Here is a 17,848-nt window from a genome sequence, read left to right on the forward strand (position 1 = left end):
AATTAGCCCTGCAGCTGTCTTATCCCGCTCAGCACAAGTCCATTTTACTTCAGCGCTGGCAAACAATTGAAGCATGAACAGATTCAGAGTTCTTTTAATGTGTTTAAACTTTACCACTTTAGCCAATCAAGTCAAAATCCCAAAACAATGAAACACAGTTACAAAAACTAGCTGGAGTGTACTTTTAGATGGAACACAGAAAATCAGATTTTGTGTTAACAGAAACATGCACTGATCATGTCAGTCAAACTGTAGCTTCGTCCCAAATTTGAACTAAATACAAACTCTGTATCATGTAGTGAAAAAATAAAGTCAGGACGCATTCTAAACAAGAAAAGCACTCAGAGAGGGCAGTCCAGTCGTCGTATCATTACATCATCAGTACAGAGTATGTATTAGTGTGTAGTTTAGATTTAGGACACTTGATTCAGGAATTTTGAGCTTCTTTAACAAAATCACACTCAATGATTAAAAACCTTAGCATGCATATTGACTTCATTGATTTCAGAGTAAACATGCTTGGGATAAATTTGTGGTGTCGACTTAGGACACAACTAAAAAGGTGCAGATCAGTGATTTTTGCCTTTCTTCTATCTCTGCGTTTTGTTGTCTGAGTGTGTGTCCACCCCTAAGGCCTCCCTGATTCTAGCTGTCAGAGGAAAGGAGAGGCTAAACTTGGTGAAGCGGAGAATAGAGCGAGGCATATGTCAAATATGAGGGGATCTTGAGTAAACAAAGTATAACACAGAGCAAAGCAAAATCGTCTTTCATCCCATCACCGTCTTTCACGCTACTTCCCTCTCTCCCCTTCTCTCGTGCTTCCTTGATCCCTACCTTTCTCCCCCTCGCTCTCTGTGTCTATCTTTTATGCCAAATTTGCAATGTTTTATCTGTCCCTCAGTAATTCAGCAAAAAAACACGGCACACAACAGCACGGCTTGTAATCAGTCAATCAGTACTCCAGTAAAGCTGCATGCGCTGAATCAAAATGGTCGATAAAAGCAGTGGTTCTTAAGGGTGTTGTTTTTAAGACAGCCAACTATCTGCATGAGAAATTTGTCAGATTACAGCACTATTCCACAGAAAATCTTTTGGTGACAGATATGTTTGTTGTCAGAGGCATCTAACTAAACTTTACAAGTGTAGAAAAGGAAACATTAGGCAGCTCCGTGTCTCACTCCGGGCCCTGAGCCATACGACAGCGAACCAAGGCATTAAGAAATTAAGCAAAACAGCAAATGCAACAGAAACACAGAACCACCCTCGCCTGTGGGTTCTAATAATTGCAATTGACAGGGACAAATTCCCTGCTCCCCTGTGTATGTCAGATGGGCTTATTCCCAAACTCCACAAATCCCCCTGTCCAAACACAACCATATGGTCTCCCAGTTGTTCATGAGCAGCTGTGCTACAGTATCTGGCAGGGTTACCATGTACTGCAGAAGAGCACTGACTCCCCCTCCATTCCGTCTTAATAAATCCTTTGCAATGAGGCCAAAATGTTTTCTGCACTGGCTCTCACTAAAGTAAAAAAAAAACAGTGTGCACTTTGCATGGTTGTATAATTGAAATACAGGGAATTTAAATTCAAAAAATGACGGTTGTGTTAGGTTAGTGGTTGAAGAAGATGGTACCGGCGCCCTCTGTGTGGAATTTGGACATTTGCTGGTTGAGGTTCTCTGGTTTCCATCTACTAAGCAGAAATGTAATTATGAAGTACAATGATGGACGAGCAACTCGTCCTTGAGTGTTTCCATGCCTTCTGCCCCACGCATGGTGCACAGGCTCCAACTTAAGCGTACAAAGACAATAAGATTTTTTTTAATTTTACATAGGAAACATAACCACTGATTTAAAAAGTGTGTTTTAAAATCAGTATACGTCATGCTTGAAGAATTGAGTTGAGAAAACAAAAGGTTTCCAGGAAGAAATACAGTGCTCTTCGAAAAAAAGTAGTCATTTAAATGATTCGGTGGTAATTATTCTATTGTTTTTTATGCATATGTTTTGATGCCATTTTTTAATGGGTGTAACAGTATTGTATTATGTTGTAATTGTTTTACACTGTGTTGATTTTACTGTACATTATATGTTTCCTGGGATGAAAAGTGCCTGTAACTGGGAACAAAATGAACATTAGATAATAAATAAACTTAACCAGAACATAAATCGACAAAACATTTCTCCACATTTTCAGAATCTATTGTCTAGGAATAGAAGAAATGACTTCCTGTTTGTTCCACACTGTGACCACTATAACCCATATTAACAATCCTGTGGGAGTACTTCAAACATACAGTGCATAAAGCATCGAAGAATGCTCCCCGTTGCAGCCGTCAGTGTAAAACTAATTGGAATAGTTTTTCGGAGGGATTTCGGTCTCTTTGCTTTCTGCCGATGTCATATGACTCCGCGGCTGTTTTCAGTAACAAGTTGTCGTCCATCCTAACAAGCATCAACAGCGGCGGAAGAAAAAACGGCTCGACAGCAACTCAGGCAACAATCCTTAGGAAGAGATGAAATGAGAGGAAGAAAGGCAAAGAGCGGGCACCCCATTAGGAGCAATTTGAGCTCACCTGGTTTGGCGGGAGGAACTCATGGTTGTTTTCATTCATGTACATGTTGTCACCATCAAACTGTAGTAGAGAGAGAGAGAGAGTAAACAGAGAAAACAGTTAGGCAGAGGCCAACACATCACAACAGGGATAGAAAAGAGAAATTTCAGTCAGTGAGTTGAGATACAGAAACAGTGTAGCACAGCGGCCTAATGACTGCAAGTCCTCGGCTTATAGACCTCGATGCTCTGGTGGATGTCAGTAATTACAGTTCATTAGAGACGCGTATAATTAGGCCCTGTCAAAGCTTGTGTAACTCACACTCTTCGCCTCTGCCTGCCTTCAGCTCGTGTGCGTCTGCGTGTGTGTAAGTGTTTGCACACCTAACTGCTGCGATTCCTTGGGTGTCACAAGGCGACAAAGGCACAACCGAGTGATAATCACAACACTGAGAGCTCAACATTCACACCAACAGCCATCTAGTCAGTCTACCAGCAAGTTCGCCAGTCACTCATTCCAGTACAACAGATCCATATCCATTCACAAAACTTTTTCAGTGGTAATTATTTTTAGATCAGTCTTGGAGGGGTCTAAGGATGGCATTTTGACCTACCAGTTGGTTAGTCAATACATCACTCTGTCTAGACCAGAACATCTCAATAATTTCAAATTAAAGTTAGTACAGATATCGGTGAAGCCAAGAGCATAAATCCTAACGACTTTGTGTTTTCTGACTTCTTTTACCGCCACCTAATTCCCATTAGCTTTAGTTGTGTTTAGCAAATGTTTTCATGCTAACATGCTAAGCTAAGATGCTAAAGATGGTAAACAGGCTACCATCTTAACGAACTGTTTAAAAATGAATGTTTTATTAACAGTTTTAACTGTAATTTTTTAAACAATTGAATGTTGTTTTGCAGATTTTTCACTGTTTTGTTAAATTAATGATCATAACTACCAAAATTAGAGAAAAACATAATAATTTACATGTTAATCTGACAAAAACAGGTAAAAAAAAAATCATGTCAACATCTTATTTTGGTAATTTGTTCTTTTCATTGTTTGACCATAAAATTGCAATATTTATTTATTTATTTTGTTACTGTATTTAAAGCTAAAATTTGAATTATGTACAGTACAGTTTTCCACCATTTGTTTTAACATATTTATTCTGGCACCCCTGATGCAACGTTTCACCGTTTATTTTAACATTTTATTCTGTACAAACTAGCATTGTCACCATTAGCATGTTACCATGTTGATGTTAAGCATTGATCAGGAAGCCTCACAGATTTTGTAGACTCGTGTGCACGAAGTACATGCACGAAAGCTGCATCAAAGGCAACAGTGGTGTCATTAAATGACACACAACGGATAAGTCAGCCAGCATGTTGACCCAGAAATTGATCTGCTGTGCCACCCAGTTCTCTAGAAAAGCTACAGGGATTTCCAGGGGCCTACTTTACAAAGACAAGTATTCAAAATGATTTCTGTTTAATAAGCACTTCTCAAGATGTAGGATGGGTGGTTTGTTCTGATCTACGTCATTAGTGCAGTGGCACAAGATTGTTCAAGGTGGCATGTAAAAAACATTCTCACGACAAACTGTCACAACAGAGAAAAAAAACATGAGAATAAAACCTCGGCTGAACAATACAGAAATTTTATTTGCCAGCTAAACTGTCACCCACTAATCCAATCACCCGAATCAGTCGGTGACATGGCTGACCACTCACAACCTAACACTTTTTTCCGACCTTGTCAACCAGCCGCTCGGCTAGCGATAGACCACACACGCTCCACGAGGTGAGAACAGCCTTTAGCTGCTTTGCAGCTTTCCAGAGAAACGAGGACAGGGCAGGCCTGCTAATGCGGAGCTTCAAAACACAGAGCTCAAAAAGCCTAAAGGGGAGGCTTAGCCTAGAAGAAAGGTGACAGTTTGAGGTTATGGCGAGAGGAATAAGAAAGACGAGGCTGTATCCCTGAGCTAATGGGGAAGGAGACAGCGATCTTGTGTAAGTGGGAGGTCAAGTAGGGAAGATACTGTAGGTAAGGGGGGGAAATTGAGAGGGAGAAATAAAAACAGAGCGAGCGCAGAGTATGAATGGGGAAAGAAATGGAGAGGGAGAGGAGGAGGGCTACGGCAGCAGTGGTGGCAATAGAGCCTGTGGTTGTTCTGGCTGTAGAGTGATTAACACTGGGGTCATAGCCAGAGGCCGCAGCTTGAAACACACAGGCGTATAAACACACACACACACACACACACACACACACACACACACACACACACACACACACTCCCAGAGGCCTCTCCTGCCTCTCTGTCTGACACTATTTGGCACCGACCATTTATGAGAAAACAAAACACACCTCAAGACAGCTAGTGGCGGAGATGAATTACTGTTGCTACTGTAAGGTCAAGTAACGGGATGGATACGTGCCCAAGGAACGTTACTGAAGGTGTTTCTAAAGCTGTGGCCAGGGACTGAAAATGAGACTACAATCATTTTTATAGGCGTGTTTCACCACACGCAATGGACCATACGTTCCAGGGAAATTCATGCTGTCAGTCGTTCACTATAATTTCAGTATTTTCTATTTAAATTATGGGCAAATTCAACTCCAGTAGAGTTTTTCTTCCTTTTTTTGTTTCTATCTTCATACATGACACTTTCAGAGCACCAAACAAACTCCAGTACAAAGGCAATTCTTTGCAACATTATTCAATTTGAACCCCAGTTCCATTTTCACGTTATCATTCAGTCTCTGATGGAAGTGTTACTTCTAGTGCAACGATTTCTATCTGATAGCACTATTAGTTTGCTGGAGGAACAATCACTGTATTCTGCAATGAAAATGAAATCACTTTCTTTATTGCTCTTGGAAAATGATTTTACATGCTGTCCTAATCACATTGTGCTAGATGTGATGGTGTCTCGCAATAGGTTATTTTCACACCTGCAAACCAGGTCTTGATGAGCAAAACAGGGTGCGTAGAAAACAATTATACAGAGTGTCAAAGAGCAAAGTGAAGTCTTCGGCGGTGCGTCTGCTGCACAATGGGAAGGAGTCACTGAGGGCAGAGCTGTTAGAATAATAAATAGGATCTAAATCGAGGGGAAAGGTAAAAATAATTATTTCCGAGCTCTTTGTGGGTAACAACTGGTGAGTTAAGCTCAGTGCACTGTACACATGCTACAACGCGGACACAAGAGGTGATCAGAGCTAACAAATCTCTGCATGACCTTAAGAAATGAGAGTTTTACAAGCATGCGTGCCCTTGGTTTGCATGCTGTGCCAAGTGTAGTTTAATGGTCTTATTCCAATCTGGAGTGTGTTAAAAGGAATGATTTAACCTTTTGGGAAATACATTTATTCACTTTCTTGCCTCGAATTAGATGAGAACATCAATACCACTCTCATGTCTGTACAACAAATTTTAAAAAAAGAAAAAGAAAGAAGGAAGGAAGGAAAATGCTTAAGCCAGCAGGTGATTAGCTTTGCTCAGCTGAGCAGACTACAAGCAGAGGAAAACAGCTTGTGTGACTCTGTCCAAAGGTTAAAAAAATCTGCTAATTGACATTTTATCTCATTATATCGGTATATCATGCTAAGCTAACCTAACTCACTGCTGGTTCACTTTACAATAGAAACGTAGTTGAGAACACAGGAAAAAAATGTTTTGGTTTGTTTTATAAGTCCGATTTGATACACGTATGTGAACTTTAACTTTAACCATGCTTCCCAGTGAGGTGTTCTTGACCCTGAATGCCTCTATGTTCGACTAATTTGATGCTTAGCTTGGACCGTTGACCCCTGACCTCTGAGGCCTTTAACTGACCTCCAGGGTGCATTTCATCATTTGGAGCACACAGAAAAAGGACAAAAGCTCTGAAATGTGAGTCAATATTGCCAAAAAGTGAACATGCAGCACACTATAATAGAGATTTATGATAGAAACTACATTTACTAGCTTAATCCGGAAAATAAAAAATAAGCAGAAACATGTAGAAGATTAAATTATGTGCATATAAACTCTTGGTCTTGTGTGAACTGGTTTTTAACATGTAGATCTTTTATCAGAAGTCATAATGTGTTTGGTGTGAACATACAAGCGGTTGACATATGAGAAAAAGGGAAGGTTTTGTAAGAGAAGGGCGAGCATGTCTCTCTGTGTTTGCTTTCCTGAGGCTTTGAGGTCATTAATCATAGCGGTCAAATCTACAGCAAAACAATTGAGCAAAGGAAAACACAGACAGGGAGGGAGGGAGGGAGGGAGGGAGGAGAGAGAGGGTGAAGGTGAGAGAGGTGGAAAGCTACAGTGAGATGGAGGAGAGGGGGAGTCATGTCGAGCGAGGGAACGAAGGGGAGAAATGTTGAGAAAGATTGAGGCTCGAGAAAGAAAAGGGACAAGCAAGGCCCGTACGACTGACGCACTTGACACCAAACTCCTGTTTGCATAGCAGAAATGCAAATACGCGAGAGGGATAGAGATGGGGAAAGAATAGGAGGGAGAAAATAAAGTGGGAGAGATGCTATAAATAACTCTGGGTTTGTGTAAAGCCAAACCAATGTCAGTTTGATGCAGGAAGTGCAGCACTGTCATAGAGGTTATAGAACAACAGTTGGCTTGGAATGCAGCATATCAGAAACGGAGTTTTCCAAAACCTTCAAACAGGGACTCAGTTTCATCCATCAATAAAATGATAAGTTTCCTTTGCAAACTTCACACCATATGAGTCAATATATAATTGCGGGACTGTTTGTATCATAGTTGAAATTTTTGCTGTTTTCAGGCCTAAAATCAACATGGCCACCTATAGCTAAACACCACATGTCATTCTTTGAGAGCGATTCTTCTAAATATTATATATACAATTGAGTAAAATTGAAATTGAAAGTTGTTTATAAAGATATTGTAGTAAACCTATTGACATGCGATAAATCTACACTTGACTCACACACTACTTTATATTAAATAAGTCAGAAAGCCTTGGAGTCTTGCCAGTCTTTTCTTCAGGAGGAAATGACATCATGTGGAGCAGGTCATGTGATCTGGAATTAACACATTTCCTTGAGAGGTGTTTTTGTAATGGATAACTTAGTTGAAAGTGATTTCTCGGACACAGGTACAATTTGTTATTCTCCATATAAAATTTGATATATATATATATATATATATATATATATCAACTTAATAATAAGAACACAATCAAAACTATTTTTTGAATAAGCTCATTTTATTGTTGTTCAGCTAATTAGAACATGTTTTTTATTAAATTCGGACGGTTATTAGGTTGACATTTTAGTGAGATCCAGTCATTTTTTATTAATAAATGATTGTTTCCACAATAAATATTTATGGAATTTGTAAAGACATGATCATAATGAACCAAAAAAAAAAGATTTGTTTCTTTAATTTTAATAAAAATGTATGCAAGATATATCTCATGGACTTCAAAAGTCCATCAATTATATATTGACTCATATAATCTGTTTTAAAGAGGGGAAAATAGGCTTCAGGATACTTTTAATGATGGCACTAAACATAAGTGTGCCAGGTTTTACTGCATTGTGGACCAGTTTATCCACTGTAGTACATAGATAGATATGTTTGCTTATACTAGTCAGCCTCAATGGAAATGACTGAACTTTGAATATTTTAATTCTCTGTCATGGTTCAGTTTCATACATAATCTAGTTTGTCTTTAATGCTGCTTATAAGTCTGTATGCACATTTGGGATATCTGTGTTTTTGCTTTTGTTTTGGACTTTTGCAAGTATGCATATTATGTATTGTATATTAATCGATGCCAGAACTGTTAAAGCCTGTACATCATGGGATGAGTGTGAGAAACTCTTGTGATCTTAATTCAGAGTCTTTTGTTACATTTGTGGGCTTTAGTAATGTTGTTTAGGTGCTAAACGAACTCTATTGTACAAAACATTTGTATATGCATTGGTTAACTTGATGAGTAAGGTTACTTAACTAAATACATACTGTTTTATGGTAAAACAAAACCAAATAAAAGTGTATAAATAAGGTTGTGGCAATCCTGACTGGATATCATGGCTCTCTTCTAACCAGGATTCAAATCTGTATAACTTCAGTGTTCACAGCTCTCTGGGATAAATAAGAGAAGTATTTAAAGTGGATCGATTTAGTCAGCCCGATACACGATCAACTCCCCGAGGTCATCGTCAGATCAGTTTTGTACCACTTCCATATCCCTCCTATGACGGTTACTTTGCATTCTGTGCTACGGCGCTGCTAACCTGCATTGATCTGGAGAAGAAGGTTTTCTCATAAGGTCGCTGCGAGCCCAGCTGTGCTTTACTGTACGTACCGAATACCAAACCTCAGAACCGGCAACTGCAGCTGGGGATGTTTTAGATTTAAAGAACGATGAGGCAGGAGAGACGCTGAAGAAGAGGACTTAACCCTCCTCCTCGTCTCTTTTCATGGTTACAGCCCCAGTTTTCACCCCAGCGTAACTAATCGCATGTCAGTCAATGTGCCGATGGAAAGAGGCAGCAGTCAAAATACCTGTGTCAGGACTGTGGTCATTAGAGCATTCAATGACTCACTGGCTGGCACGCACACACATATACATACAGACATAACCAAAGCACTGTGAACATGGGGGATGGTGTGTTTAAAGCAGATATGGATTGGCTGTGTGTTTGTGTGGCTGTGTCTGCTGCTGCTGCTGCTGCATGTGTATTTCACCTTTATGTGTTGCTAATGCACGTTTGCATAAAACTTGAACGTGCGCGCATTTTGCTTCAGGCTCAGATAGCATATGTGTGCATATGGCATACTGCTCGACGTGTTTGTGTAATGTATCCTGTCGAATAATACACACATTGATCCCAGTGCGATAAAGATAACAAAGTTAGACCTTCCATAATATTTATTTTCCCATAACAGACCTGCTCAGCCACGCCCAATCATATAACTCCATGCAGATGAAATATGGTCCTCATTACCTTTAAACCTCAACACACAGAAACTAGTGAGGTGGGGGGGGGTTAGAATTGCCCTTCTTTCCCAACTGAAAGAGCACAAAATGAATTGGAGCAGGAGATTTTTAACATTACCATGACAAATACAACGAAACGGGGAGGAGAGAAAGCGAAAAGGGAGAGAGAGGGAGACACATGACGACAGACAGTAAAGGGCAGAGCAGACAGAAAGACCAAATTGTGTGTGGAAGAAAAAAAACACATCAGTTCAATTTGTGCTCGACTGTAAGCTGTGAGCTGAGAGGAGAAATAAAATAAGGCATTTAGCTGGGGATCATGTTAAACCATGCAAGTGAATGAGTCCCCAGAGAAGAGTGTTCCCCCTCTCGCTTATGATGGACTTAATTGCCTCTATCAGTGTTAAGATATAACATTCATCTCAGGTTTATTGCTCGGCTTTATGGTCTTGTCCATCACACTGAGGGGCTTCAAGAGGCAGGCCACTCCTCAAACGGCACCTTAAAATAATGAGACAGATTACAAAGCAACACGGGGAAGAGAAAAAAAAAAGAAAGAGCATAATTTATATTTGGAAAATGAGAGCATTTGACAAGAACTCTGCATGAGCAGATCTGGTATGTGAGCGAGCCGGCGAGGCAGAATGGTTCTGATGGTATGCTGGATGGATTACTCTTGGGTTTCTGGCTTTTTCAAAACGCATGGTTCACCGGGCTAAAGGCACACACATCTCCCCCACCTCTGACCCCGAAAGCTCTGGGTAGGTGTAGGGTTTCAGATGGCCATACAATCGTACCATTGTGCTCCTGTTAACACAATGAAAACAAAGCTAACACATCGCTGACATCCACCTCCCCCCACTCTGCCTAACCTTCACTGCCAGGTGGCACTCAGATATGGATAATCAAGAGATATAGAAATCTGACGAATGCTTAAGCAACGTAAAAAGAAATACGCTCAATATTATGTCCGCAAGCACCAAACAGCTAAGAATATTAAACATATAATCAGAGATGAACGTGCGTCTGGAGCAACATGACATTGACATAACATTTCATTTCTTTAAGATGTGGTTGTGATCACCTAAAACAGGCTGCTTCTCATCACATGCGGGCTCGAGAACCATGTCTGCTTGTTCCATTAAATCTATTAAATCCACTTGCATTATATCATAGTGCTTACCACACAATAGGAGCCTTTCAAGGGCAGTCCCAGAGGAAGCCAACAAAGGGCCCTCTCTTTCAGAGACTAGTCAAGTAATTCAGAAAAAGCCAAACACAATTTTTGTGTGTGCGGATCTTCTCCACCAGACCCACAAGCTGCAATTCCACGAAGTCAAGGAAAAGGCTGTCAGAAAAGATGAAGAGAGAAGAAAAAAGAGCGCAACAAGATTCCTGTTTTTACTCACAATCGCCTCATTTGAAAAGATACAAAGCCTGGTGGTTCTTCCATAAAACAGTGAGACTCTAGAGCAGGAAAGGCACAGACCTGGAAAGAAATGCTAGCAAGAGCAAATGAAACCTGAGGATGTTCATTAATAGACCAGCAAATACACTTATTTACATCCACTATTGCTCCATTCACCACAGAGGTAATGTTTTCAGTTCTGTTTGTCTCTCTGACTAACCTCATCTCCACACAAGAAAGTGGATATTAGACGACACCACAAAGCCGGCAGCATCCTTTAACATCCGGGCTTTTAAAATCCTGGCTTTCTGTACTATCAGCTGTGGTATGGCTAAGTTTAAGAAAAGATTCTGACCATAGAAAATAAACAGGGTTAAGCCACTGAAGCACTTGGTTAAGATGAATCCTAATTGCAGGTCTGTGCTGGTACACAAACTTCAGTCTGTTGTACAAAAGTCAGCTGCGTTACACCCTGAACTTTCTACACCACTGCACCAACAGCACTCTGTTTTCAGCACTGGCACTGAACACTGGCTTATCGTATGCTGCAAAACCGTCCAATATGGACGTAATTCCTTTGGATACCAGGCAAGTCTGTCTATCTGTTAAATTCCCTGGAAATGCTTCATGTTGCTTTATACAACTGCCATGTGGCCATTTGGTAATACGCTACAATTTCAAATTATGAGATGATTCAAAATAAAATGATTCCTTATTTTGATCATTCTTCAAGCAAAAAACTGCCAAAGACTCACTGCTTTCCTTTTTTTTTTTTTAATGTAAATGAATTCTAATCCAGCTATAATTTGGTGGTCATGAGTTTAAAATTTTGTTGCACAAAGGTTTATTACGTCTGGATGGGATAACACTACCGTTCAAATGTTTAGGGTCACTATTTGTCAAAGAAAAGCAGTTTTTCAAAATCAAGATAACATTAAATTAATCAGAAATACAGTCCAGACATTGATAATGTGGTAAATGACTATTATAGCTGGAAATGGCTGATTTTTAATGGAATATCTGCATAGGGGTACAGAGGAACATTTCCAGCAACCATCACTCCTGTGTTCTAATGCTACATTGTGTTAGCTAATGGTGTTGAAAGGCTCACTGATAATTAGAAAACTCTTGTGCAGTTATGTTAGCACATGAATAAAAGTGTGAGTTTTCATGGAAAACATGAAATTGTCTGGGTGACCCCAAACCTTTGAATGGTAGTGTGTGTTCTCCAAAAAATGATCTGCCTTTCCTTAGTCAGCATGATTTCCTTTCGCTGTGATACTTGATGCAGATTTAGATGCAAAAATTTCCAAACATGCCGCATTAAAATAAATTTTCAGCATCTTGTTGTGCAGGCTTGGCAGATGTACGTGCTCCCTGAATGCTATTTAGTGAAGAAAAACTGGAGCAATTTTGATTAAAAACCTATTCACTCTTTATATTTTGCAGACAATGACATTTATGAGTCTCTCCATTCAAATCACAATTACAGCCTTGCTTCCCTCTGCAGCACTAAAGCATAACTTCAGCTGCTCAAGAACTGTTTTCCCAAGAAACCAACCTGGTGTGCACAAGTACAGTCATTTGAAATTTGAAAACACACAATATAGCACCACTAGAAGAGGGTAAAAAAAAACCTTCTTTCTGTATTTTGTAACTCACCATATATTTAAATCTAAATACAGCAGCATCTACTTCTGTCAATGGGGCTCAAAATAATTCCCTGTTCTTTCATTCACTGCCATGCTGACTCCACATCCAGCCTCTGCCACTAGCATTCAGGCAGAATTTTCTATTACCAATCTAATTGCACATTCCACCCTGACAAGAGCTCATTAAACCTTAATTATACACATGTTGTTTTCTACAAACATCTCCATTTGGGTCTCTCTGCCTTGTAATTGTTCAGCAGGGACAACCAGTTGAGATTTTGCAGATTGAGAGCAGAAGAGGAGCGAGAGCGAGGAAAAGAGAGAGGGAGGAAAAGAGAGGTGAAGGGAAACGAGAGAGAGAGAGAGAGAGAGAGAGAAGGAAGAGAAAGAAGAAAAAAATACCAGAGAGAGAGAAAGAGAGGAGTGTCTGGAAGTAGGTCATGCCTCTCCATAAACAAGGCATGGTTTCTAAAATAATATACCCATCCAGTGGAAGTAATGCCAAACAACTGAGCGAATGTGGAGCTCATGTAATATTTACAGAGCACTAATACATAGATGGCAGGTCTTTTTCTCAGCGCCCCCCCGCCCCCCCTTTTCCAAAGCCAGAGGTTTCTCTTTTTTTCTTCTTTTTTTTCATCTGCTTTTTTTTTTTCTCCCCCTCTTGCCATTTGAATTTCAGAGAAAGCCAACTACATTGATATATCTGGCAGGGAGGGGGATTGGCGAGTGTTAAGATGTTGAGTTTCCCTTACTTTCTTTCTCCCTTCTTTTCTGCCTCTTCTATCTGTTAACCCACCACCACCCCCATCACCACCACCACCACCACCACCACTCTACATGCGTTCTCTCCACATTGGCTTTGGCTGTGATGTTTTTCACACATTTGTTACATTTTAGCGAGGGAAAGTGGGCCTTAATCCAGACTCTTTGAGGCATGGGCGATGATATTACTGTGGAGAATCAGCCTTTAAAGACTTCTTTAAACTCCAGCTGGTGCTGTAAGGTCACCGAGCACTTGTTCGACGTCGAGCCCAGCATGATGCTTCTGGGCTCAGGACTAACTGGCTTTGTCAACTCCAGGGCCGGGCTCTCTGGGCTTTTGACAACGCCTGGCAATGCTGCTGCAAAAGGGAAAAGACTGTATAGGAGTGCCACTTCAGCATGTTTACAGGACCAAATCCTGTGAGGAAAAATACTATCTGCTGATTATTACGGTTGATATGAGGGACTCTACCTGATTTGGCAACTAAAGGGGAATGGTGCTTACTTTGAAACAAACAGTAAACATGGACAGTAGATTAAAATCCTGTTACCATCCAGAGGATTTCTGACTCACAAAAATAAAAGATTTTTTTAATGTGGCTGAACAAAAGCAATCATGATCAGTGTCTCTGTGGAATACAATATATTTTTGCTATTACATCCAATTATACTTTAAAACATACACGCAAGAGGGAAACTGTATCAACAGCTAATTATATGCTTTAGCTACACTACAAGGCAGGGACATAATTCAGCATTAAATGCTCATCATATCACGTAAAATTGTAGGTAATTAGACAAGTCTAGGGGCTGCACAGTGGCTTGGTGGTTAGCTCTGTTGCCTTGCAGCTAGAAGATCCCTGGTTCGTGTCCCAGCCTTCCTGGGATCTTTCTGCATGGAGTTTGCATGAATGGGTTTTCTAAGCGTTCTCTGGCTTCCTCCCACAGTCCAAAAACATGCTGAGGTTAACTGGTAACTCTAAATTGTCCGTAGGTGTGAATGCAAGTGTGCTTGTTGGTCTTTATATGTAGCCCTGTGATAGACTGGTCAGCTGGGATAGACTCCAGCCCCTCCGCAACCCTAATGAGGACTAAGCGGTGTATAGATAATGGATGGATGGATGAATAGATGAGTGTAATCATTCAAGCAAAATTGACAAGCATTCAATTTGTGCGTCATCTCAAATTTGACAATTTGCTGCATTTTTCTACTTTATTTAACCGAATATATTTTGGTTTTGGCCTGCTGGTCAGGCAAAACAAGCCATGTCAACACATCACATCAAACACAGCTATTCAGTTTGGTGTATGTTACTTTTTATGACATTTTACAAAAAAAAAAAAAATCTTAACCAATAGTTGCCCAGGTTAACGATCAGTAATCAATTCACTGTTAAATGAATAAAATACAGAGGATGTTTCCAAAACAGTTTTTACCAACTGACACTTAATTTCAATAAATATCATTTTAGGAATTTGATTAACAGATAAGACACCAGTTTACTAAATTATAAATTAGATTTAAAAAAAAAAAAAAAAAAAAAAACCTGGAGTTCTTTTTTTAAATGCTACAACAATTCAATAATCCAGAGTATTAAACACAGCAAACAAGCTGTGGTTTTCTACAGTAAAAAATATGTAATGGTATTAATGTCTTCAAAGTGGTTTGATAACACAATAATCCTCATATCTAATCTACATGATCGAGCAACTTATTCATCGTAGTTAACATTAATCCAGCTCCTGGAAATAGCTTGAGCCGATGTCTACAAATAGGGTCGCAGCAACTTTATCAGTCCAGGAAATCGTTTGTTTTTACAGTCATCTCTAAAATGTATTTATATTCAGGATATAGCATCACTGATACACTTCATCACTTTAATTTGAAGGTTGTTAGAGGCCTGTAATCAGAGTCCTGCTGCTCCCAAACTTTAACGACTACAGCTTGTCTCTGCTAACAGACACTAAGTCTATGTTAGCATTTGGAAATCCTAGTTTACCGTTAGCGTGAGCCTCAGGTGGCTACGTAAACCAAACAGCAGCCAGACACCTTTTTCACAAAGTAATGCTGTGGACTCCATTAGTTTGGCTACCACAGTTAGCAGTTAGACAGCAGGAAGGTGCGCTTACTTTACGCAACCTTCGAGGTTGTTCAGCAAACACACCTGTAACTCCATTTCATCAAACATTAAGAGACTCCATCTGGTGGTGCAAACAGGCACTGCAGCAAATCTACATTTTCTGCCATGCATGTCCATTCCCCTTCTGCTTTGCTGTTTAGTATGTTTCAGTCAATTAAAATATGAATTTTAATTACTGAATATCACTTAAACATTACTGCACTGATTATTTTTGGGTTTACAAAACACCCTCTTCAACAAATGATAAGAGTTACTATGTTTTTATACAGTGCTTTTGTTCATTACTTTCTAAAATCAGATGCTTTTGTCAGTCTGTGAAGCCATGAAATGAGATGTCTATCACAGACCACATGGTGTCACCGCCACTTAGCACTCAAAAAGCAATAAGTGTCCACGCTGAGCCTCTCAGTCATCGCTGGGGACCATCTCAGCCTGTCACTGCTGACACTTACTGTATGCATCATTGATACCCACCCAACAGCAGAAAATAAATAGCCTGCCTTCAGATCCCCTCCTGCTTTGCAATATGCAATATTACAATTATCCTGGCAAAGTACTTTTTAAAAATTATTTACAGCAGGCATTTGTTTTGTGTCTCTGCTTTGTTTGTTTATTCAGTTGGTTAGTTAAAATATTCCATTCTTAGCACAATTACAGTGGAACATCACTCAGTTCTCGCTAACATCAAACACGCTCACTGTACGGTGTGATGCGAGCCATGTCAAGATAAACAAACATGACATATTAAACAGGAAAATGACTCACTCTTATTATCCCACCAAAATAAATCAGGAAAACACTAATTATAACAACCTGCGTCTGATCCTGACTGATTCACCCCTGCTCTCTGGCTTTGTGTGTGTGTGCGTACATACTCTGTGTGTGTGTGTGTGTGTGTGTGTGTGTGTGTGTGTGTGTGTGTGTGTGTGTGTGTGTGTGTGTGTGTGTGTGTGTGTGTGTGTGTGTGTGTGTGTGTGTGTGTGTGTGTGTGTGTGTGTGTGTGTGTGTGTGTCACATTCTTCTCCTGCTGCTGCCTTAATAGGCAGTCTCTTAGATATTCGCTACAGAATAGCGCTCATGCAATATTAATATCACACCAAAATATGGAAGCCGGAGCCCCCACTCCATCTCTCACTCCCTACATAATTGACTATGCAAGGCTCCAAATCAGCTTGGAAAAAGAGAAAAAGACACAGAGAGACAAAGCAGCAAGGAGAGCGGAGGAGAGAAAGAGATGTGGAAACCAGGAGAAAGAGACGCTGAAAGAGAGAAACAGAGGGAGTCGTGAAACGATCCTGTCATCTCTGCGTTACAGCAAATTCTGAACCTTCACCTTATGTACCACCGTCAAGGCAGCGGAGGTAAAACAACAACAACAATAACAACAACTACAACGGTAGCTCAAACAGTTTGACTCCCTCCAAAGAAAACACTGATGCTAATCCAACCTGAGCCAAACAACCCTCCACTCAAACAGGGTTTTACGGCATCACTTTAAACACTCATGGTGTTTTGTTATTTCATTTCATTGCATAAATTACGGTAGTTTCATGACAATAAAACTTAAACTAGAGCAGACTAATCCAACCACGCAATCAGTAGGTATGAGTTGACCTTTAAAGTCTCACCAAAGAGTCAGTTACTGCAAAAACTGCACTGTGCAAACCCACTTTTGCATTAAACTCTCATGAAGTAGAAGACGCATATAAAATTATGCACTAAACACCTTTAAGGTAAGATAGGATGAGATAAAATAATACTTCATTAATCCCAAAGGATTATCTTGTGCCAGGTATTGCTCTGAAAATAATAAATGCAGTGCCTGACTGAATAGCAAAAACATACAAGCATGATACACTAACAGGAATAAAATAACCAGGGCCAAATAAATCTAGAATAGAAAAAGTAAGAAGTAATACTGGCAATTTGAAGCTACCTTGACTTGTCTTACAGTACAAATCCACAATATTTAGTACCACACATGAGTATTTTTCTTTACAAATTCAAGGTATGTAACCTTTCAGAGTTATGGATCGCTTTTGGTAGCTTGTAGCTTCATTTTATGAGTGGGTCCTCCTTTTATCCATCCTCTTGTACGCACATTAGCACATGTATGCACACACACACACAAGCATAAGGCTGATGCACATTTCTGCCAATGGTTTAACACTATTCCACTAATCTATACATGGTGGTAATGTGCCCAGATATGCAACGACGTGCCAGCAAACGCAAAGGAAAGAAGACGCCTGCAAGCTAGTAAGCACACATGTAAACAAAGCAGGTTTCAGAATATTGAAAAGAATCAGCCTTGCAAATGTTTTATGATGAAGAAAATGCATTC

The 17,848-nt window shown here is 39.9% G+C and overlaps 1 protein-coding gene across 3 annotated transcripts in view; it reads right to left on the bottom strand.

Moving 5' to 3' along the window:
• tox2 (TOX high mobility group box family member 2) overlaps positions 1-17,848 on the bottom strand; it is a 116,554-nt gene that overhangs the window by 39,312 nt on the left and 59,394 nt on the right. For all 3 annotated transcript variants that reach the window (XM_055010763.1, XM_023276170.3, XM_023276172.3), the window contains exon 3: positions 2,577-2,636. In XM_055010763.1, coding sequence (XP_054866738.1) covers positions 2,577-2,636 — 60 coding nt within the window. The remainder of the gene's footprint in view (positions 1-2,576; positions 2,637-17,848) is intronic.

The sequence above is a fragment of the Amphiprion ocellaris genome, chromosome 5 (genome assembly GCF_022539595.1).
Source record: "Amphiprion ocellaris isolate individual 3 ecotype Okinawa chromosome 5, ASM2253959v1, whole genome shotgun sequence".
In the NCBI taxonomy this organism is placed as follows: Eukaryota; Metazoa; Chordata; class Actinopteri; family Pomacentridae; genus Amphiprion; species Amphiprion ocellaris.